This window comes from Candoia aspera, chromosome 12, assembly GCF_035149785.1.
Source record: "Candoia aspera isolate rCanAsp1 chromosome 12, rCanAsp1.hap2, whole genome shotgun sequence".
Classification (NCBI taxonomy): Eukaryota; Metazoa; Chordata; class Lepidosauria; order Squamata; family Boidae; genus Candoia; species Candoia aspera.
In genome coordinates, this window is record NC_086164.1 from 2,326,132 (window position 1) to 2,348,468 (window position 22,337).

The 22,337-nt window shown below is 44.3% G+C and overlaps 1 protein-coding gene across 2 annotated transcripts in view; it reads right to left on the reverse strand.

Moving 5' to 3' along the window:
- Window positions 1–1,467: 1,467 nt before the first annotated feature.
- The window catches only part of ARHGEF6 (Rac/Cdc42 guanine nucleotide exchange factor 6), a 38,150-nt gene continuing 17,280 nt past the window's right edge, over window positions 1,468–22,337 (reverse strand). For both annotated transcript variants that reach the window (XM_063313307.1, XM_063313308.1), the window contains 16 exons: window positions 19,817–19,911; window positions 19,256–19,351; window positions 18,698–18,820; window positions 18,461–18,599; window positions 16,858–16,917; window positions 15,900–16,046; window positions 15,585–15,671; window positions 15,210–15,288; window positions 14,020–14,159; window positions 13,216–13,341; window positions 10,440–10,460; window positions 9,212–9,305; window positions 7,722–7,811; window positions 6,269–6,368; window positions 5,371–5,425; window positions 1,468–4,860 (listed from right to left, as the gene is read on the reverse strand). In XM_063313307.1, the coding sequence (XP_063169377.1) occupies window positions 4,720–4,860; window positions 5,371–5,425; window positions 6,269–6,368; window positions 7,722–7,811; window positions 9,212–9,305; window positions 10,440–10,460; window positions 13,216–13,341; window positions 14,020–14,159; window positions 15,210–15,288; window positions 15,585–15,671; window positions 15,900–16,046; window positions 16,858–16,917; window positions 18,461–18,599; window positions 18,698–18,820; window positions 19,256–19,351; window positions 19,817–19,911 (1,593 nt within the window). In that variant the 3' untranslated portion in view covers window positions 1,468–4,719. The remainder of the gene's footprint in view (window positions 4,861–5,370; window positions 5,426–6,268; window positions 6,369–7,721; window positions 7,812–9,211; window positions 9,306–10,439; window positions 10,461–13,215; window positions 13,342–14,019; window positions 14,160–15,209; window positions 15,289–15,584; window positions 15,672–15,899; window positions 16,047–16,857; window positions 16,918–18,460; window positions 18,600–18,697; window positions 18,821–19,255; window positions 19,352–19,816; window positions 19,912–22,337) is intronic.

Below are 22,337 nucleotides of genomic sequence, written 5' to 3' on the forward strand. Positions count from 1 at the left end.
TTGCAATGCAAACTAGATTATGAAAGATCTCTTTCACTCGGCCACAGAAACATCAGATCCAAACCTTCTTTTCTTCATCTGTGGCTAAGGAGTATGTGTCTGAGGGATGCAGTGTGAGGACACAGCAACCATGCAAAGGCTCGGTTTCAGTTTTTGATGGATATTGTTTGGCACAACAGATCTTTCAATATTAATCTCATGTTCCCGAGAGGACAGTTTTGGTCATACGCAGTATTTTAAGATCAGCTTCCACTCAGCTTTTCTGGTGCTGTGTTGGGGCTCCCCATCCATCCAGAAAGCTCAACCAGCATAAAATTGGCTGCCCCCTTTGCTGACCCTTCCCCTCCTCTCTGCCAGTCCCCTCCAAGGAAATGGGTGGGAAAGCCTCAGGGAGGTCCACAAGGGGGTCCAAAACTCAAGATGGCCCCACAACCCTGTGATCATAGCCCCATTCCTGGATAAGCATGCATGACAAAAACAGAAAGCCTTGGATCGTGGCACCTGCATGACTTCTTTAGCCTTCCCTTCCTCTGCAAAGCCTAAAGGATATTACACATCTTGAGGCTCCCTTGGACAGTCAGAAGGGGGAAATGCCCCTTTAGCCCCAGGACACTACGGGGGACTTAGAAGGCAGGGAAGGAGGTGGAGGCAGTGTCAAGGGGACACAGCAGAACAGAGGTTGCCCAGATGTGTTTGTGCTACAGTTAGGTGCAAGGAGAGACATAGCTCTGGAGCGACAAAAATTGGTGGCTGGCTGGGGAATTCTGGGAGTTGACATCCACCCATCGTCAAGCTGCCGAGGTTGAGGAAGACTGCTCTGCATGTTGTAGTGGATCTGAAGAAACTTTCTCATAAACGTTTTAGGAGAACCTTTTGCCATCAGTTCCAGCTAGAAAGGGCCTTTAGATGGGAATCTTACCTTCCACATCATAATAATAATTTTAAAAAAGGAACTTTTTGAGCAATAAATTAATGAAACACGCAAGCTCTGATCATACTTCAAACTTCATTTATGGGCAGAGCACGTGCAGTTCTTACCTACCATTTCTCCTTTCCTATAATTGCGTTCCTGGCTTTTGATGTATGGTTTTAATTGGATGCTTTTGGATATTCTGAACTCTGTTAGAAGCCTCCAGTTGCATTTCGCTATTGTAGGTGAACCGTCTTAGAAGTCGGATTAGCTGGTAAGGTTAGACATTTGGCTGGAAACAAAAACACATCACGATTCCATCTCATCCTGTTTTTAAAGAGCCTGCCAAGATGGTTGAAATAAAGCATTTTCTTTTGCTGATATTATCTATTTAAGCTTCTGTGTTTTTTTTTTAAACAGTGCTTTAAAAGATCACAGAGCCTTTTGCAACAACCTCCTTTCATTTTTAATCAAAACTATAATCAAGCTTGGGGGGAAAAAACCTGTCAGACCTGCTATAAAGAAAATCACAGATACAACTGCAAATGCACAGCCTCTTTTCTTTTAAAAATCCTCTTTTATTTCCTTGAAAACCAAAATTTAAAAATTGCTCAAAATAAAAATATTTTAGAAAAAGGGTTTGGCTTGCATCAGTGGTTGTGATGGAAAATAAAAACACAATGAGAGAGAAACTGAAAAGCAAAGAAGGAAACAAATAATGTAGGGTCTTAACAGAAACCTATTTACATAGAACTGTAAATATATATATATATTTATATATTATCCAATCAGGTTTACATGGCTTCGATTCCTTTAGTTCCGTTGTATATTCTTCCTTTTGTTTTTTAACAGCACAATCCTATACATTTTTACTGAAAAGTTCTCTGAGTGCAGTGGGACCTCCGAAAAACATGGGCTTAAGATTTTTGCAGCCTTAATTTTCCTTAAACACACACACACACACACACAACCTGGTGGATATAGTGAAAGCAAATATTGTATTCAGATAATAAGGCCAGCATTTCCCAAATTTTGGAGGCCTGGGGCACAGTGATTTTCTTGGCTTGAGGAAACACGACCAAGCAGAGATGGAATTAATGCTTTCCAAGGAAGTCCAAGGCTGTTTTTTTTCCTCAAAGGGATTAGCAATCCTGGGGAAAACAAGGATTCTTCCTCTTGGAAAAGGTCTCCTTCCTACATTCCAACCTAGAGATCCTTCATATGAGATGTCCGGAGATTTGGTGTTTTTTTCCTTGACTCTCAAGAGCATCTCAGCATAATGGTCTTCCTCCTGCCATGGTGCAGCTGCTCGTTCCCTGGGGTCTCCTCAAAATCGAAGAGAGGTGGATTTCAAACCACCCACTGACATGCTTCAGGCAGAGTTTTGGAATTGCTTAGCAGACATTGATCCAAGTCCTTGGAAGCACCTGGCCGGTAGTAAGGAAGCACAGAAATAATTGAAGGCCCCAAGGATCATCCAGGATGTCCCAGAAGACCATCTCTGCATTCAGTTCAGAGATACCTCTTCCTCTCCACTGCTGAATTTAGGAAGGTTTGGAGAGAGGTGCCACCAGGTATGTCTCAGAAGCTGGCAATCCTCAGTGCTGTGTGGCCAGTATCTGTAACGCCACCAAGACACTCCTCCACCCCACCCCTTCCCCAAATTGTCTAGGTTGTCTGCACATTTTAAAGAAGTTCCTTTATAAGATGACAACTGAACTGGAAAGCCTATCATACTTTTTTTTTTAAAGAAGGCCTACAGGGGAGGGTGCGGACAAGGACCAAAAGTGAAGCTAGCGTTCGCATTCAATGGTGTGCACGTTCCTTCATTTTAGCTGCAAAGCTAGCAGGGAAGATAGGATCTCACAGCCTGACAAGCTGCTGTTAAGAATATTTTTCAATATTCTGCCTGCTTTTGGGGTCTGGCAAGGTGAATCCCTGTGGGTAGAAAAGGGCAAACCGTAGACGTTTTGTGACCAGGAAAAGGCCAACTCCAGAGAGGTCATCCATGAAGTAAGTTGAGGATCTGCAGACTGCAGTATGGTATTCTAGGAGATACTCTTCATCCTGTCTCTTCACAACAAGCTTTCACTCACTCAGCTTGCAGGCATCTGCCTCTTTGTACCTTTCAGCTTCGTCCTTCAATCTGGTGGCCTTTGTCCTTTTCTGCTGCATCAACCTGCATCTGCTGTGGCAGCAGAAGAGCTTTGCCTTACAAAAAATGCAGTTGCGTCTTTTCTGTCCAGCAGCTGACAGCCGGAATGCAAATATTATCCCCCACAGTGCTTCATTGAGCAAATTCCATTCTTGCTATCATGCAGCTCTCAAAAAACCATCCTGCCTGCCAATGCGAAGTGCGAAGCAGAGCAACCCAACACACAAGACCCACTTACTGTAGGCAAAACGGGTCAATTCGCATTTGGTGAGGATTAACGTAGTATTCTCATTTCATTTCCTACCCAGGCAGACAAAGGTCTCTCCTTAACAACGCATGCTGAAGCATCCACAATCCCGTATTATCTAAGAGGGAAATTCAGTTGGTGCTATATTCCTGGCCCAAAGGTAAACACCTGAAACACTTGCTTTCTCCATCATAACAGAAGACATCCTTCCACATTAAAAAAAGAAAAAAAGAAACTTTTCCAGGACTAATCAAACTTTGAGCAACTGTCTCTGTCCCCTGAAAATGTTCTTTTGAGTGAAAATGTTTAAAACAGGATGTTTAAATCAGTGGAGGAACAGTCATCAGTCAATAAATGAAGTGCGCATGAAGCGATGCAGAACAGGCATCCTGCCTCCTAAATTTTGCCCAGTGTAAACTCAGATATTACTGGAGAAGGGTTGCTTTGTGATTTTTTCGAAGGCGATGGCACAAACAGGTGCCTTCTTAGTATGGAAATGCTCCTTTTCAGGAGCGGGAAAAGGCTAATGCGCAGGGCCTGGTTCTTCTCAGCTACCTCTGCTTAAAATGCTTAACTGACTAACCAGGGCAACCTTAATTAAGCATAAAATCAGTGGGGATACATGACTGTACATGTGCATAACTCTCAGCTGCTGGGTCTTTGCTTGAAGGCAGCATCGGGGGATCCACACTACTTTGCAACGAGCCTAAAGCTGTGAATCCAGAGCAGGCCCCCAGTGGAATTAAATCCATCATACTCTGAGATCCTTTGCCTAACATCATCTACAGAAAGGCCACGTAGGGGAGTTACTACAGTCTTAAGTATGGGGCAACAAGGGGGAAAACCTCACTCTTGTTTTCCTGATCACCTGAAAAAAGAAGTGCAAATCATTGTTTGGCTTTTAACTTGGTTGCAATTCAAGAAATGGTGCTTGTTTTTCCTGGCCCTCCCCCCCCAAAAAATAAATTAAGTAACATGCATTAAAACAAAAAGACAGGGGAAAGGGCCAGGCGCATTTTTCTTTCTGCATTTCCTCTGAAAAGTTTGCACTCGGCAATCTTTACTCCGAGTGGCAACCAATCACTTGCCAAGGGTGTATTCCTAGGAGAAGACGTGGTGAGCTATCAGAAGCTGCAGGCAGGTTTCTGTGATTCAGAGGGGGCCCGAACGGCCACTTCGGAGCAAATGTGTGCCGGCCATTAGCAGCATGCAAAATGGGCTTTTCGAACAAGGGAAAACATTGGCCGGAGCAGTGCTGTTCCTTTCCCACCCACCCCCGCAACAAGAACAAAACAGAAGAAGCAAAATACATGTGCATCCCCCAAAAAAACAGCGAGCAGAAAAGTCAGCCCATTTTCTGGGAATGCTGCGACGTGGCTGCAAACCTCCCTGAGAGGGGTTAAGGGATCAAGCCAGCACAGACGAACGGCGGCCTGTTTCTTCTCGGATACATTCGTCTGTTTGCTTCAATAACCTCCGGACCAATTTTTCTAAATCTTTCCTGGACTTCAGCTCCTCTTCCAAACATTGCTTCATTCGTTTGTTTTCCTGCAGCATGGAAGAGAGGCAGAGAAAAATGGGGGCCGTGGGGGGGATGTTAACACCATCTCCGACTTTCCTTCCACAAACCCAAACCGTCGACCTGGATGGGCTAACCATCTTCTCTCGGCTCCTGATGGCTTAATTGATTAAACTGTTCTCCTGCCCTCTCTACAAAGAGCTTACTTGGCACTTTCTGACTTTCTAAGCTTCTCAGCACCACTGCAAGGTACTATAGATCAGGCCAAGAAGAGGCCAAATCCTCAAATGATGTCCATGGCTGAATAAGAATTTGCATCCCAGCCAGACACCAGGCTGTTTCCATCATGCAACAACTGCGGGCACATCCAACTGCTCATTGCTGCCATGAGGACTGGAAACTTAATCTTTTTTTTTTTTTACATCGACTGGGAAATCTGATATTCAGTAGACCAGATTATGGAGACCCCAACGGCAATCTGGGCTTTTGAAAAACTGCTTATAAATGCTGCCTGGCATCGTGCAATTATTTTGGATTACCTGCTTCAGTTCCTTGACCTCATCTTTTAGTGCATAGACAGTATCCACAAGACTCCTAGAAAATAAATGGACAGCAGAAAAGGGCAAAAAATCCATCAGCACCGGGCGCAGAATGTTTACTTCATTTTCCCAGGACTGCAATCTGATTCCCCCCCTGCCCCTTTTAATTCTTAGAACATTTTCAATTTCAGTTTATGTTTCATTTCATGGTTTTCAGCTTTCCCAGGAAACTACTTAAGAACATTGGCTTCTGGGCATAATAGAAATATTGAGATAAATGCCCCCCACCCCCAAAAAGTGGGCAATGGTTTGAAGAAAAAGATGATTAATGGGAGTCCCGTTTTCCTGAACTACAACGTGTTTATTGTCACAAAAAAATTTCCCTTCCTCGGGGCGGCTGTGGCCCTGAAGGACCTCGGATAAAGGCTCCTAAGCCTTGCCCAATCTGATCAGGCCCCCTGATTTGGGGAGCACCATTGGCAAAACTGGGCTGCACAATTTCCTGCCAACGTGAATGCACCATTCACTCAACAAATAGAACAAAACTGGGGTGGGGGTGGGGGACACCCCATTTGCACCTACAGGCGTGACACAATCTTGCCTACATGTGACACCGTTGTGCCTACTGCACCCCCTTCTTCCCCTGCCCCCTGCAAGGTACACGTAGAGATGGGTCACCTCTGCCCTAGAAGGCTTCCTAGAATCATCTGCAAGATGCTGGTGTTCATGGTTGGGTCATCAGCAGGAAAATCAATGTGAGGAAGGGATGATCTCCCTCAAAGAAAAATCAAGGCTGTATGGAGATGGGAGGCCAGTATTTCACCCACTATGTTTTTTCTGCAGCTTTTCCGCAGGCCACAGCAAGGCTCTGACACCCAACCGGCCCGTTCCCACTCACTTCTCCTCTGCCACGGTCTGCCCGTTGCTCCGCACTTCCTCAATGATTATTTTCTCTTCCTCTGGAAGCAGGACCTGCGGGACAGAATCTTTGCGGGAACCTGAGGACAAGAGTGGACAGTTAAAGGGTGGCCTCCTTTGGTGCACACGAGAACCAAGACGTTGGTCCAGCTCAATCTGGGATGTCCCTTTCCCTGCTTGAGGCTGATGCCATGGATCCACTGCAACTCACAGAGGCTGTGCTAAGACCAGATCAATTCAGAAGAGCTTAAAACAAACAGAAACCACTGATGGTGGCCTCCCACTGTCCCCCAAAGCACTGATTTATAGTTGCCACCTCAATCCCTCTGATAAGAGACTGTATTTCCATTCATTGCTTCAGAAGATGTGAAAACACACACACACACAAATACACAAAACACCCAGGCAGCTGCTTTTTCTGAAATGCGCAGCAGATTAAATGATAAAAGCACAGTGCTTCGTACCCAAAGTGACGGTGTCTTCTGAGATTAGCATCTCAGTGGGCTGGGAGGACAGAAAGAACGGAGGCCAAAAGCATCTAGTTGCAACTTCTTGATTTCCTTTACCTTCATCTTGCTATTTTAAAAGTCAGCTTATTTCAAAGGATGGGTTTTGACTCATCCGTGTAAGGCAGGTTTTTTTTTCCCCGCGCCAGAGAGGAGAAAGCAGTTGCTGCAATTGATGCTTGATTCAGTGTTTGAAATGATCAGAGGGATTCATCCAACCAGGGAAAAGGGAAAAGTGGGGAAAAAATTAACATCCAGTCAAGGGTACCGCGAGGAGACAATGTGAGACAGAATGAACAGAGGTAGGATGAATGTTCTGCTGCCATCTCCCAAGGTCTCAGGAAGGCTTTACAGCAGTGTCTCTCAACTTTGCTGGCTTGCTGGCTGGGGAATTCTGGGAGTTGAAGTCCACCCAGCTTCAAGCGTGCTGGCTGGGGAATTCTGGGAGTTGAAGTCCACCCAGCTTCAAGCGTGCTGGCTGGGGAATTCTGGGAGTTGAAGTCCACCCAGCTTCAAGCGTGCTGGCTGGGGAATTCTGGGAGTTGAAGTCCACCCAGCTTCAAGTGTGCTGGCTAGGGAATTCTGGGAGTTGAAGTCCACCCACCTTCAAGCGTGCTGGCTGGGGAATTCTGGGAGTTGAAGTCCACCCACCTTCAAGCGTGCTGGCTGGGGAATTCTGGGAGTTGAAGTCCACCCACCTTCAAGCGTGCTGGCTGGGGAATTCAAACTAGATGTATTTGTGCATGTTGCGGTTTACAGTCTTTTCAAAACGTGGTGAAATAAATCACAGCTTTCTCTGATTTCAGAGAACACCCTAAATTAAGGCACCAGACTGTTATCCGGAGGGCCCTATGTCTGACCTGGCACCAGGAACCAGCCGTATCCCAGATCTCTGCGAACAACCTGGTTTGGCTTCAATCCACTGACCTGAAGTGACGTTCTGCTGAAAACTGGCCCCTGCGCAGTACGCCTCAATCACCTTGAGGATCTGAGCATCCTCTTCCAAGGCCACTGTGCCTATAAAGCAAACAAATGTAAGGACAGGCTCCGGATTTTGGCTGGATCATCGGTTTTGCTAAAAGAACGACTGCAGTACCAAGCCTGCTGAGTCTTTTCTCCAGTGAGGCACCCCTATTCTCCTGTTTTTGGGTCTTGAGGCCTTCACGCTGAACAAACGTATTGTGAGGCAATCAGCCACTGATTAATTATTGACTAGGGAATGGCCATGATCAATTGATCATGCTCACCCATAGTTCGAGTGTCCTCTTTCCTGTCCCCACCGCTGTGTCTCCATCATATTCCTTTCGCAAGAGTGCAGGCAAGACTTTTGATGCAGGGGCATCTGATCCACAAAAGCTTCCAGGACAATAGACTGATGAGTCACAAAGGGGTCTCCCACTTTCAGTGCTTGCTCCATTTCTTCATTGTTCTAATCTATCCTCTATCTCGTTCTGATGACTTTTATGAGACTCGTAATACTGAAGAAGGCCATCAAGGCCATCAACCCCATGCCCTGCTTGACGCAGAATTCCAAACCAAAGCAGCCCTCACAGATGGTTGTCCACCCACTGAACACATCCAGTGATGGAGAACCCATGACTGCTCTGGGGCATCAGTTCTGCTGTCTGGCTGCTTAAATAGCTTGGATGTTCCTCCTAATTTCCCACTCAGATGTAACTTCTGTGTCTTGCCTTCAGAGACAACTGAGAACAAGATGGGTCCTTTTTCTGCATGACGCTTGAAGAGGGCTTTTGTCTCTCCCTTCAGGCATCTTTGCTTGAGCTAAATAGACTCGATTCCCTCAACATCTCCTTGTAGAGCTTCTCCCAGTCTTTCTCCTTGTCTTTTTATGCATCGCTCCTGTTGCAATTTGTCTAACCTTAAACTTGTCAGATAAACCAGACAGGAAACATAAACAGGTGAGCTACTTCTCCTTTATTCTGAGGCTACATTAGCAGAATCTTGCAAGTCTGAAAGGACAAATCTCCCGCCCTCCCTATTTACCGCCTGACCAATTAGGGAGGGTCTTTTCCAAGTTTCTTTCTCTGCTCATTACTCAGTTGCGGACTCCTCCCTCTTTTATCAAATTGTCCCCTTGGCAGCATCTCTTCCCCTCATCTTCCAAGGTCATTCTCCCATTCCATTCCAGCTGGAGCCAGCACTTGAGGTGGGGCCCGACAAATGGAAGATAGACTGGAAATACTCATTCTCATGATTTAGAAACTACACCGAACCATTCAGGGATGCATTTCTTGGAAGACAATCTTTCCCCACCTCCTTGAGCAGAGACATGCAACTTCACAAAGCTGTCTAGCGGTGCCATCTCATTTCTAACCAATGGACAAAGACCAGAGTCTTCCACCTTGCAACATCATTAAAAAAATCAGTTACAGAAACCAACCACGCAGCCAACCTACTTTTCCTAATGACGAACTCCTCGTCAGATGGTTTCCTCTCCGTCTTCCTTTTGGGAAGGAACTTCTTCATTGTCTTTGGACTCTTGGAGGACTCCTGTACAAAGAGAAGAACCCCACTTGGGTTATGTCCCAGCTGAAGAAACCTCTCTGCACGATGCATCTCAGCTTTAGCCGAGAACTCAAATATGTATGAGTCTGCAGAGTAAATATCCAACGACTGAGCAGTGGTATTGATAGGTGACGTGTTTGGGCAAGTGACACAAGGCAGATTTGGCTAATCCGGTAGCCATACATTGGGTTAGCCCACAACTCTCAACATTCCTCTTCACAACCAGTGGCCCAACTACCTCTGAAGAAAGAGTAGGGATGTAGCACCTTTTTAATGCAAGGTTGTGGGTGATTCCCGACTGGGTTTCAGACCATCACATAAATGCTGTGCCTTGAATTCCAGCATGGAAGATCTAGCAAGTAAATATGTGGGAAGAAATTTAGAGCTGGCCTTACGAGTGAGCCACTAAGGAAGGACTTGGACAAGAGATTACTGTACACAGTCCAGACATAGAAAGACGTGTGAGAAAGAAACTCAGAGTAACCCTGCCTTGATGTGGTGCAGTACAAAACGGATCAGAAAGAAACTGGGACAGGCTTCAAAGGTCAGGTCAAGAAAGAGACACTGCAGAAATTCTAGGAATGCTCTTTATTGCAGTAAGGTGGAATTACAGAATCTTGAAAGCCTATCCCAGTTTCTTTCTGTCCCATCTTATGGTAAACAAAATCAAGGCAGGTTTATTTTGAGTTTCTTTCTCACACTTCCATCCATCTCTGGACTTCGAAAGCTCTTGTCCAAGTTTCTCCTTGTTCCGACTTTCCCCTTCTCCAAGGTCAGCACTCAAATCCTTTACAGAATCTGACCTGCAGACCAGATGAACTGTTCAGCTTTGGTGGTATACAAGCATAATCTGTTGCCTACATAAGTAAACTCCGAGCCAGAGACATGCTAAAGGGCATCTCCGTCGCACGTGCGCTCAGAAGATAGGCTCCGTGAAGCTTACTACTGAGTAAATGTGTGTGGAGCCAGATTGCAGAAACGAACATCACTGAGATTAGTTTGGGAAAATATGACCTCAGACCCATGGCAGAAATTTGTCATTTGGGGAAAACCCTATTTGTTCATTAAAACACAGATATGGTGCAATGGGACAGGTCACGGAGAGGTTTCTGGCCTTACCTTTAAGATGTAGGACATCCGCTAGGAACGAGCATGTAAAGAAAGAAACGGGGAGCATGAAAAGATGAACATTGCCATCAAACAAAAGATGCCTTAAAGATATACTTTACAACTGTGATATTCCTAATCAAGTAAATCATATTATATTCACGGTTCATACTCTTCTTGCTTTTGAGCCCTGAAGAGGAGCCTTCTAGCTGCAGCTCTGTGGGGGGCAGTGGGTCGGGATCCCCTCTCCAAGGACACCAACTCCTCCTGCTTGCTCTTCGCAACAGGAGAAGAGGCCTTGCCTTTCCATGGAAAGGTTAGCTAGCTACTCAAAGTTTTGCCACACTGATTATCGGAACCTCCCTTACCTACATGGATTCTTATGGGGAGCAGTGGGCTGGGACCCCAATATCGGATTTGTAATTGTACTCCAGAATCCTTCTGGGAGGTTCACTTCTCTTCTAAGAATCCTGCCTAACATTTAAAATCTATCTCAGCAGCCGATCTCTGCGAGTTCCAATTCTTCACATTTACATGGGCAGTTCCTACAGAGCAGGTCTTCTTGAGAAGTAGAAGCAAGATTATGGTCCTCCTTAGATCAGTTCAAAGGCCTCTTCCTTTCAGGCAATCAAGCCCAGCCAACCCCAGCCTTGGCTCGATTGATTGATTTCAAAGGGTATCAGAGATCCTTTCAATGATTTTTTTTAATGCTATTGCTATTTCAACTTTCTTTGGAATTGCTGCCTTGGTTTCATTAACCTTGGTTCCAGCTTGTCTTGCTGCTTTTAATTTATTTCATTGTAATGCTTTACGCTATAAGCTGCATCAAGGTGTCCGGCCAAAGGCAAGATAGAAATGCCACACCAATCCACAGAACGGTGAGCACAGCCCAGCATCGACAGCTCCCAGGGCTCTGACTTTTTAAGGATTCTTTTCCAATAAAGGGCTGAGAAAAGCTCAAACCCAGGGATCCAGCTTAAGGGGAACAGTGACTGCCCAATGCCCACATTTTTGCTAAAGAGATTCAAGAGGAAGGAAGAGGAATAAAACCTTCCTGTCAAAAACATCAACAACATTATCTCCTATGGAGCGGAGCAGTTCTGGAGCAACCTTGGATATTGATTAAGGCTGTTTTTGTCGCATTGCCCAATTCATTCCCAATTCATTCCTCGATTAACTAACATTATGATGCAGATTTCAAAAAGGGGGCAGGACTTGGATCACAGAGTTGTGGCTGCTGACTTGACTTTTTTGACCTCTGGACATCTTTGGGGGGTTGGGAGGAAATGCTGTCTTGCTCCTTAATAATCCTCTGGCTCAAGGACTTAAGGATAGCAGACACCTCTGAAGGAAAGCGGGCTGGGTCTTTGCCTTCCCCAGATGCTGACTTTTAACCTGGATAGTGTGACTGGGTGCTGTTGGAAACACCAGTGAGGAGATCTGACTGGGCTAGCAGCTGACTGGATTAAGTATGTTGTGCCAATGGGATCTCTGCGAATAAGTCAGAACAACCACACAACAATAACTCTTTGAAAAGAATCTATGGCTATTCTGGGCACAGTCCAAAGCCTGTGTGTGTTTTTGTGTGTGTCCAAATCCACTGTACATCAACACACTGACTCAGCAATAAACCGTATTGCACAATGGGCTTTCATCTCAAAAACTCCGAGGAGGACCGAAACTAAAATATTTGCGCCTGACAATGTGTAAGAAGTTTTGGGGGTTTGGGTGGGGGTGGAATAAATGTATTTCCCCCTCCTGTGATATGCAACAGGTGAAAGAAGATGCCGAACTGGTGGAACAAGGACTCTGTATGACGAGCAAATCTCATCCTGGCTTGAATTGTGCAGAAGGTGAGCCATGAGAAGAAAAAGGGGTGTAAAGGATTGAAGGTGATTTTGTTTAAAATCACCGAGTTCTTGGTGTGTGATACAAGTTTCCTCAGTGATGCAAATAGCTTCTCACCCCCGTTTCCTGTGGGCCTAGATTTGCATAGCGTTATATTTTGACAGTACATGGATTTATGACAATTAAATGGAAGAGAAGAATGTACTGCCTCCATGAAAAATCTAGCTTCTTAAAGCACAATCAAAAAAGGGGTTTGATTGACAGGAATTCCAGCTTCTATGGGATAAAAGACAAGCTCAAAAGTGCTGAACAAAGATTTGAAACTGGAGGTTCAAATTTAGGTAAAATTCCAGCTTGGATGAACTGAAAAGGAAGCTTCAAAGGGGCTGGGAATAGCAGTGTGTTTGAAAAGCTTCCTTCCCTAAAAACTCCACTCTGGATTGAAAATTAATCTTTATTTGCAGTAATTTCTAACCTCTTTTTCCCAAGAAAATAAATCACGATGAAATAATAAAACGATCACTAAACCCTCCAAACTCACCAAGCAAACAAGTTAAAAATTAATTCTTAAGTGTATCAGTTAAACAAGACAAGATTGACAATTAATTTGCCAATTAATTTCTGCACAATTTATTTCTAAATGAGTATGTCTTTGACTGCTAAGAGAAGGACCACAACGATGGAGTAAACGTGGCTTCCTCTGTCAGGGAGTTCCAAAGCTTGCAAGTTAAGTCCAACTTCCTAAATTCCACCACCCTCTGTGGGAACTTGTGGCTCTCCATGGCCACGTTTCTACCCGTGTGCAATCCTGCCACTGAACCTGGAATGTGCTGCCACAGCATTAAGGACCATGATATCAAATTGTTATGAGCAAACACAACAGACTCTCTCTCTCTCTCTCTCTCTCACACACACACACACCAAGGCCACATGATGTTACCTCTTTGTAGCTGAGGGCCACTGATGGCCTGAGAGGAGGTGCAGGGCGGAGGCAACTCAAGGTCCAGGGTTTGAGGATCTGGGGTGGTTCCAGTGGGCCACGGACTTGCCCAGTAGAGCTGAAAGTCTGATAAAAAACAGCTCACTGAGTTTCTTGTTTTCAACCTGCCTGATCACCTCAAAGCTCCTCAAAGTGACAATTAAATCAGGTGAGGAACATTCAGCTCAAGGATTGTATGCAGCTCTGTAGAACCTCATCTGTGGCTCCCTGGAACCTTTGGATCAAGCCACGGCAAAATGACTAATTTTGGGCAATGCAAATATTCTATTCCCCCCTACCCCACCCAGGAATAAGGTTTGGAATGGGAGAGCAGAAGGACCTTGGAACCTTCCAGCTGGAATGAGTGGTGGCCCAGTCCGAGAGAGATGGTCCACCCCCTTGAAAGGAAGGAAAGAGGGAAAGCAGGATACATATTTACTAGACTACTAAAATCTCTTTTTTTCCCAAGTGACTACAAATATTTTTGAGGCAGACAAAACGAACATTAAAAAGTATCAGTACAAGATCTACAGATTAAGAAAAACCTCAACTAATATGTGCTGGCAATGAACGAAAACACTGAAAACTAAGTGGGAAGATGAATCCAATATCTGAAGGCCTAGAAAAGTGGAAGACCATTTTTATTCCCGTTGTCCCCTAAGATCAGGGTCAAGGTGGATTTGGGGCCCATGGGCATGACCTGCAAGAAAGACGTTCCCAAGTTTGCTTGGAATCTCAGCTTGACTGAGGTGGGGTGGTACTCACAGAATGGGAGCCCCAAGACTGGGTTTTAGAAAGGGTACCACTGAAAGTTGTTCCTCTTGTCAGCCTTTGCAAGTGGTCAAGCCATTCATGCAAATCTTGGCTACTACTGCAGTGTACCGTGATCCGGTCTCCCATGCCTCCTATGAGATGAATACAAAACAGGTTACTTGATTAAAGAATGGTTCAGAATGGCAAAATGAATTAGTGCTGGTCACAAATAGAGGCGGCTTCCTGGAATGAGGCCACTGTCAGGATGTGGAATCCTGTCATCAAATGATGGGATGTGTAATAGTTAGCTAGCCAGCTGTGCTTGCAGTAGAAATTAGGAATGCAGTTTGTAGGTTGGTGGAGATGGCAGGGCCTCTGCTCCAAGGCCAAGTTAACCTGCATTATCAGTAGCCATTAGAAGAAATATACAGCTGGCAGTAGATGAATGTAGGAAGCTTCTAGAAGTTAGGGAGGGGTGAAGGGCTTTTTGTACCAGTAGTTTGGCGGGCCTTTTCTAGTCTGATCTTTGAACCGATACTGCTCACTGCATTAATAAAGATTTCTTTCATATCTAACAATGGCCTGTGATTAAGAATTCTTGATTTAATGACAAGGACCAGGATCATTACAGAAAGATCATCTTCACCTTCACCAACCTGGTAATTTCCAGATGGTTTAGATTTCACTCCCCTGAATTCCCAGGCCTCGCGGCCTGTAGAAATTCTCAAAATTATAGCCTTGATTTATTGGACAGGCATCAGGTTATGGAAGACATTATTACATAAATCCAGGAGGATACATCTAAAGGTGGCTCAGCGTGGTTAGATGCCACCTCCAAGTGTGTAAGTAGTTCACTGCTGGCACCAGCTTCTGTGAAGCAACAGAAGTAGACTAATAATGGTGGACTGGTCTGGTGCAGCTGTGTTCGTTTTTTAGCTTTTTTGTCCTTAATCAATTGCCTATCAACCTAATCAGTCAATCTCAATGTTCTGAAGATTGCATAATGGAATTTTTATAGGGGACTAATAATATTTGTTAATACTACTTAAGTATAAATAACATGATTGAGTATTAATTGATTCTCTTGGACACACTCATTAATTTCTAACCCTAGTTTGCTGAGTACTGGTTTGTACCAACCACTGGGATGAGATCTTTATCGTAACTGTGCCATGCATCTAAGTTGCTGAAAGAACACTGACCTGAAATTTCAAAAGAGTGCTCACTTCCTTCCAGGTCTTCTAATTTTGTCACCATCATTCCTATTAAGGGGAGCTTCCCCTGTTCCCGCAGAAGGAGAAAAAAAAAACTAATATTATTCTGAGCAATCTTGAGCAATATTCTTGCAATGTGAAAATGACGGAACGATCCGCTGATTAAAAAAATCAGGATTTTTAGCTTATACGGTATCTGCACATACCTAAAACTAGAAATTTCAAAGGAAAAAGAGCCTCCTCTTTTGGGGATGGGATACTTTCATGATTGGGGATGGGAGCAGAAGTCTCATACTTCTCTGGGGGCTTGTGACATGTTTGAAAAAAACTATATTCTTCTAATTGTAAATACACCCCACTCACCTTATACATAAATCCACTCATGCAAGGACTGGCTGACAGCATCAACAGAACACTTGAGAACAGCATGAAGTATCTTTCCTCTTTCTCCTGAGAGAAAGAAAGAAATGCACTGTGCATGAACATCTGTGGAATGCATAATTTCTGCAGCCCCCCCATTGCTTGATGCTGGTTGCATTACAATATGTGAAAACCATGACTGGAACCCTTTCCAGATAGAACATCTGTAGGGCCTGGGTTGGCTGAACAAAGAAGAGGAGAATAGAACACCATGAAAAAAAGAATCTAGTCCTCACAGTTTGCATTGCCCCATCTCACCTCATTCCCTCCATACTGGGCCATGACTTGTGACATATAAAGGACGCTGCCCATGGACCGGATATCTTCACCTTCCCAACCTTGAATGGTTTCAGAAAGGACCTGTAGCTCAAGTTGTTTCCTCTTTCTCATCTCTTGGCACTGAGACTGTCAACAAAGCTTAGATTAGAAAGTGGGTCACAGAAAGTAAGAGTCACAGACCAAGGCAAGGTTGTTTGTGTATTGGGGAAATGACTCCTAGGTAATGCTGTGCAAGACAACGAATGGTTAGATTAGAGGAGATTCTGGGGGCCATGGAAACAGGACCCAGAAACCTCCCCATCTTGTCCTAAGATCAATTCACAGAAGATATAAAAGTTGGGATAGAAATTTAATAGAAATAATCCTATGTTCATCCATAGGCATCCATTACAACCACAGTGGCATAATGCGTGTCATGACATTATCATGCCAATGACATAATTCATGCCATTTGGGTAATAGCATCTGACATGCATGACATTTTTGCCTTTCCTCCAGACCCTGATGCTTTCGTGTTAAGATAGTGTTTCTCAACCTTGGCAACTTTAAGCTGGGTGGACTTCAACTCCCAAAATTCTTCAGCCTGCAATGCTGGCTAGGGAATTCTGGCAGTTGAAGGCTACCCAGCTCAAAGTTGCCAAGGTTGAGAAACACTGTGTTAAGGCTCCCTCAATGCTTCCAATTTAGTTAATATTATTTGTTTATCCTGCTTTAATAAATATTTCCTCCTTCTTGCTTCCTCGTTTCAGTTCCTTCCCCTCCCATCCAAAAGCGTTGTTCCTTTTCTGGGGAGGAAAGAAGCAGATTATTCTACCTTCTGCCTTGCAAGCAGAGCAGCAGAAGAGGCAATAAAATAAGATCACTTTCCCCACAAATCACACTGCCTGGGGCAAGAGCGCCCCCTTGAGGGCAGTTTAACTGCTGCTTGGAGACCTACCACAAGGGACTTGAAGGACCCAACGGCTTTCAAAATGTCTTCATGGTCAGGATGTGCCTCCTAGGGGGAAAAGCGGATAAAGTGGACAAGGAGAAGGTACTTTCCCCTCCCCAAGATACTAGAACCAGAGGTCACTCAATGAAATTGAATCTTGGAAGAATCAGGACCCACACAAGGAATTATTTTTTTACACAATGAAAAATTACGCTCTGGAATTTGCTACCATGAGTTGTGGTGCTGGCTACCAGCTTGGCTGGCCTCAGAGGAGGGTTGGACCAATTCATGGAAGTCCTGGAGATCAAGGACTATCAACTTTGAAGGCAGCGGGGCTGCCTCTGAAGGCCATCTGGTGGGAGACCCATGGGCCTCCTGGTTCAGTTGGTAGGCCACTGTGAGAACAGACTGCTGGATGAAAAGGGACAGGGGTCCAACCCAGCAGGGCATGGCTTATAACAGTGTTTCTCAACCTTGGCAACTTGAAGATGTGTGGACTTCAACTCCCAGAATTCCCCAGCCAGCAAGGCTGCCTGGGGAATTCTGGGAGTTGAAGTCCACACATCTTCAAGTTGCCAAGGTTGAGAAACACTGGCTTATAATCTTATGCTCCTATGACCCAGATGTTAGGCTAGAAGGCCAAACAGAACCAAAAATGGCCCAAAGCCTATTTATCCCTAGATGACGCTCTAATTAAAAATAAAAACAGAATGCAAGAGGAACAAATCCATGGTGGTGTTATGTATACATACATATGTTGGCTATATGAGTGTGTTGCACAGTCATTACAGGTACCATTACAGAAGCTTTCTTACAGAGTGGAATGCTTGTCCTAGCTTGAAGGTGGGGGAGGGCTTCAGAGAGAACCTCAATGGATTCCCCGTTTCTATCTCCTTTCGGCCCACTGCCCTGAGTTGTGATGGTTTGTCCTTCTGCTTCTCCTGTCGGTTAGAACTACCTGTTGGTTTCCCACAGAGACCACAATCAGGCAGAGAGCATTAGCTCTTCCTTCTCACTGCTTCTCTTCCTCTGTTCCACTGCACAGGTACAGTCCAACCTTTATCTATCTACTTATTTATTTGGCCAAGTCAATGGCTAAGGGGCCTGGGGATGGCGGTTGGAAGGGTGGTTAGTGCAATAAGTGAGGCACCGAGATGCAAACTGGGAAGCAATGAGAAGGAAGAGCTTCCTTTAGATGTGGGACAGGATGCTCTCCTGGAACTGTGCCTCTTGTGGGCAAGGAGGGTTCACCTGCTCATCAGGGTGGCATGAACTGAAGGAAAGACATTTTGCTCTGCTTTTCAGGCGGCAAGATGTCTGGAGTGGGCTCCACCATCGTAGCTTGGTTCTTGCTCCCTTTGGACCCTCATAAGAGCTGGGCAAACATTTGCAAGAGGAGTGGTCCAGGGAAAGGGGCTCCTGCCAGGAGCCCGCCTGCTAGGGTGTAGACCCAGGCAGACCCTTGATGCTGTCTTCTGACCACAGGGAATCATGGGGGAAAAAGCCAAAACAACACTAGGAAGAAAAAGAATCTGGAACTGAATAATGGTGGGACTAACCAATATTGATGACTTGTCCTTAATAAACGACTCCCCGCCCCCCCGCTTACCTCCACGTGCCGCTCAAGTTCCTGCAGAAGGGAAATGTATTTATCCAGCCGTGTGAAGGGTTTGCTGAGGCTGGTGGTTAGGGTCAATATCCCAGAGCAGGCCATTCCTTGACTTTCCATGAACTTCTCCAGTTCCTCGCTGGAAGACAAGCACCCAGGATGCCAGAGAAGCAGATCAGCCCATCGGGCACTTCTGATCTTTCCCCAGGGCAGGATTTGCTGCATCTTTATTTTTACCTGTGTTGGGTCAAGACGTTGACTGCGGATGGGTGGTTAGTGCAATAAGTGAGGTACAGAGATGCAAACTGGGGCATCAGGTTTAGGAAGCAGCCTCCCACTTTCTGCTGGTGTTCTGGAAGTCTGTAGAAGATACACACAGGACAAAGATTTAATAAATCAAGCCGTTGGTTGGAATTTAAAGTTTCAATTCTGTCTCAGCCGAGAGGAACAGAGACTAAGGGACAATAACTTCCCTGGGCTGTTCCAAGCTGGAGAAAGAGCCTTTTTGCCAGCATTTATTTATTTACTTATTAGATATATGGGCTGCCCCAATTTATACAACTCTGAGCAGCTTACAAAATGCAACAAGACCATAAGAACACAGAACATTTCATCCAAAACAGATAAAATCAATGAAATAACCAAAGTGTCTCATGTCCTACCTGAAGCCTCCTTCTGCTAGACCCCCAAGGAGTAATCAAATCAAATCTAATAATTATTGCAGTCAAAGACCAGCATACTCCAAGGAGTAGATTTTACATAAGAAAAGTTTCCACAGAGAACTTCAGGACTTACTTAGCACAGTCTTCCAGGGCCTGGTTAAGCATCTGCTGAAAGTTGCAGATCTCCTCCACGTTTCCGAGCAAAGATGCTATATCCATGGCACTCAGCCTAGAAATACACATATAATGAAAGGATACTCCTCAATGGGGAAAGAAAATCTTGGCTTAAGGGGCATCTTGGAGATTGAAAGTGGTCTTCATTCCACTATAATGACCACTCTCAGTGTTTTGATCCCAATCTGTTCCTTGGTTTTCCCAACTACTGTTATGCCCTTGAGTGTGGATCTTTCCCTTGGCTCTATGGAGAAGACACTTTCCCTTGTTTTGTGGTTAAGTGATTAAGGGCAATCAAACATTTGAAAAGGATATTAAAACACTGGAAGGCTTAGAGAAGCAAAGCAAAAGACCATCTCCATCAATTAACAAGGCATTTAAATCTGCCAGCAGCTAAAGACCAGGCTGTAGGGTTGGAAGAATTGGTCATCAATGGTCATCTGAGAAGTTGCATCTGTCCTCATCCACATTAATGAAAGTCAATATAAATCTTGTCATAGTAAATAATAAATAATCTTACTTGTCATAAGACTGGAGAGACTTTAAGTACGTTCCTAGAAGTGACTGCAGTTCCTTGGCATACTCTCGCTCCGTTTCCAAAATATTTTGAAGCACCTGAAGCAGTTGAGTTCATAAGCAGGAGAAACAAAGGATGGGTTAGGAACGTATGTTAATGCCGTGTATTAGGATCCCAATACATCTTGCCTATGAACCATGGAATCGTGAACATACTATCTGCTTATCAACATGGCTAGGCCCACGAGCATGGAGTTCCTCTCATCACATGTTTATGGACATGTATGCTGTTAATAATCAATGCCAAAAATAAAGTCTTCCTTGAGTCAGCTCAGCTGCTGGTGACTTCATTCAAATATCTGTGGTTTCTTGGCAACAGTTGGAAGTGGTCTGTCATTACATGCTTCCAAGATAAGTTTTTCCACTTTCCAGTTTAGCCTACAGTCTTGACTCTCCCATCCAAGTATGAACCAGACCCAACTTTTCTTAGCTTTGAGAAAGAAACCCTTGAGTTGAGGTCAATTTCTGTTACTTATGTTGTTTTCTGGGCAACAATATTGCTGCCTTCCAGGATATTCATGGACAGCAGAAATATTAAAATGTTGTTGGTTGGGAAATATTGATAAGCAATGAAGCCCCAGGCTACATGGTTGATAGGCTTGAGGGATCGTCATGTGCCAGGTTTCACCATTGGGATCAGTCAGAGAAATAGTTGCTGTGATTGCCCATAACTGTAGACCTCTATCCTTTATATTTGCAATCCAAATTTTCATGCTGTGTTAAGAGAGATAAAACCCTTCCTTTCTGGGCTGGCATTTGATAACCAGGATAAAAATGGCTCCATTAACATATTTTCTTTTTTTAAAAAAAATTGTGGGCATTTTACTGAACCATTACCATGGGGATCAAGCCCTTGGAAAGGATGAATGAGATTAATAAATAATCAATTCATAAATATCTACGGGGGGCAATGCCACCTGATTTCTTTCCTTGGAATTTAATTGTAATACATGGAAAGTGGCAAAGTGCTGGAGACATTTTTTAAAAAGAAAATACAGATGTTTCCCCCCACCCACCCCCTTGTTGCTTGGGCAAAATTTAAGGGCAAGAATGCTGTGCTCCCCCCAGAAGAATGTCACTGCGATTCTCTTCTCCTTTGGAAGACAAGTTGAAAGCTAACTCTCTTCTACCAAAATAAATAAGACCCAGCAAAAAAGAGAGAGAAGAATTTTTTGGCATAGCATGACTAAAAATGGCAGAAGAGTTTATTATTTTTTTTCCCTGACAAAAAGAGCAAAAATCTAGAGTGCTAAGATCACAAGAGGGAGCTCTCTTAAGAATGTTTTTCTCCTTTCTAATAATAAAACCTTTCCCAATGCACTCCACAAGAATGCATTTAACCTCTGACATCCTTACTGGCACAACCATCCACATGCCAGGGGCTTAAATTCAAAGAAGGAAGTCCTGGGGATAAAGTAGAAATTTAAGCCAGTCTCTTCTCCATTTTGATTCAAAGTGGACCATTTACACTCAAAACAGGAGTCAAGATTAGAAGAGACCTTTCTTGGAAAGGCAATGCATTTCCATGTTCTGGCTCTCAACTGCAACATGACTTCAATAAACCAAAAATTTGTTCAACATATGCTTAGCTTAAGCTTGGATTGATTTTTTATGACTTTGTGTGTTGCATGAACCCATCCCATTTAGAATTAAATTTTTAACTGGCGGGGTCCAGGAGGCGGGCCTTCTCTGCAGTGGCACCTGCCCTTTGGAACATCCTGCCCCCAGAGGTGAGATTAGCCCCATCACTCCTAGCCTTCCGGAGGAAGTTGAAGACCTGGCTCTGCCACCGGGCTTGGGGCAGGGAGGAGAATCGACATACTTGGGGTTGGCTGGTGCCTTAAAGTGCCCCTCCTACATAATGATTGAAGGAGATCACAGCCATCTGGATTTTATTATATTTGGTAGTTTTTAAAATAGTTTTAGTCTATATTTTATATTGGAATTTTATTGTATAGTTATTGTTTTATGCTGTAAACTGCCCAGAGTCCCTCCATTCGGAGGAGATGGACGGTGACAAATTTGATCAATCAATCAATAAATAAAGTTTATGGTTTGGTGGTTTACACAAACTCTACAACTGATTAATTCAGTAAGTCAGTTTAGTGTGAAGTGGGAATAATGCAACCTTCATTTCACTAATGTGTATATATTTTTCACTTAGGAGAAATGCTTGGAAGGGTTCAGCCTGGAGAAGACTGTCTTTCTGAACCTGAAGGGCTATCTTGAAGAAGATGGGACAGATTGGTCTTGAGTTGTTCCAGAAGACAGAAGAAGAAAGGGGGGGGGGCTTAAATGACAAGGAGGTTGGTGTCGACTGGACAGCAAGGAGTTCTTACTCCTCAAAGTAAGAACTGTTCAAGAACAGAACATATGCCTTAGGAAGTGATGGACCCTTCTTTGCTGGAGATGTTTGAACAGAGGCTGGATGAATGTCTGTCAAGGACATTGTAGTAGTGGATTCT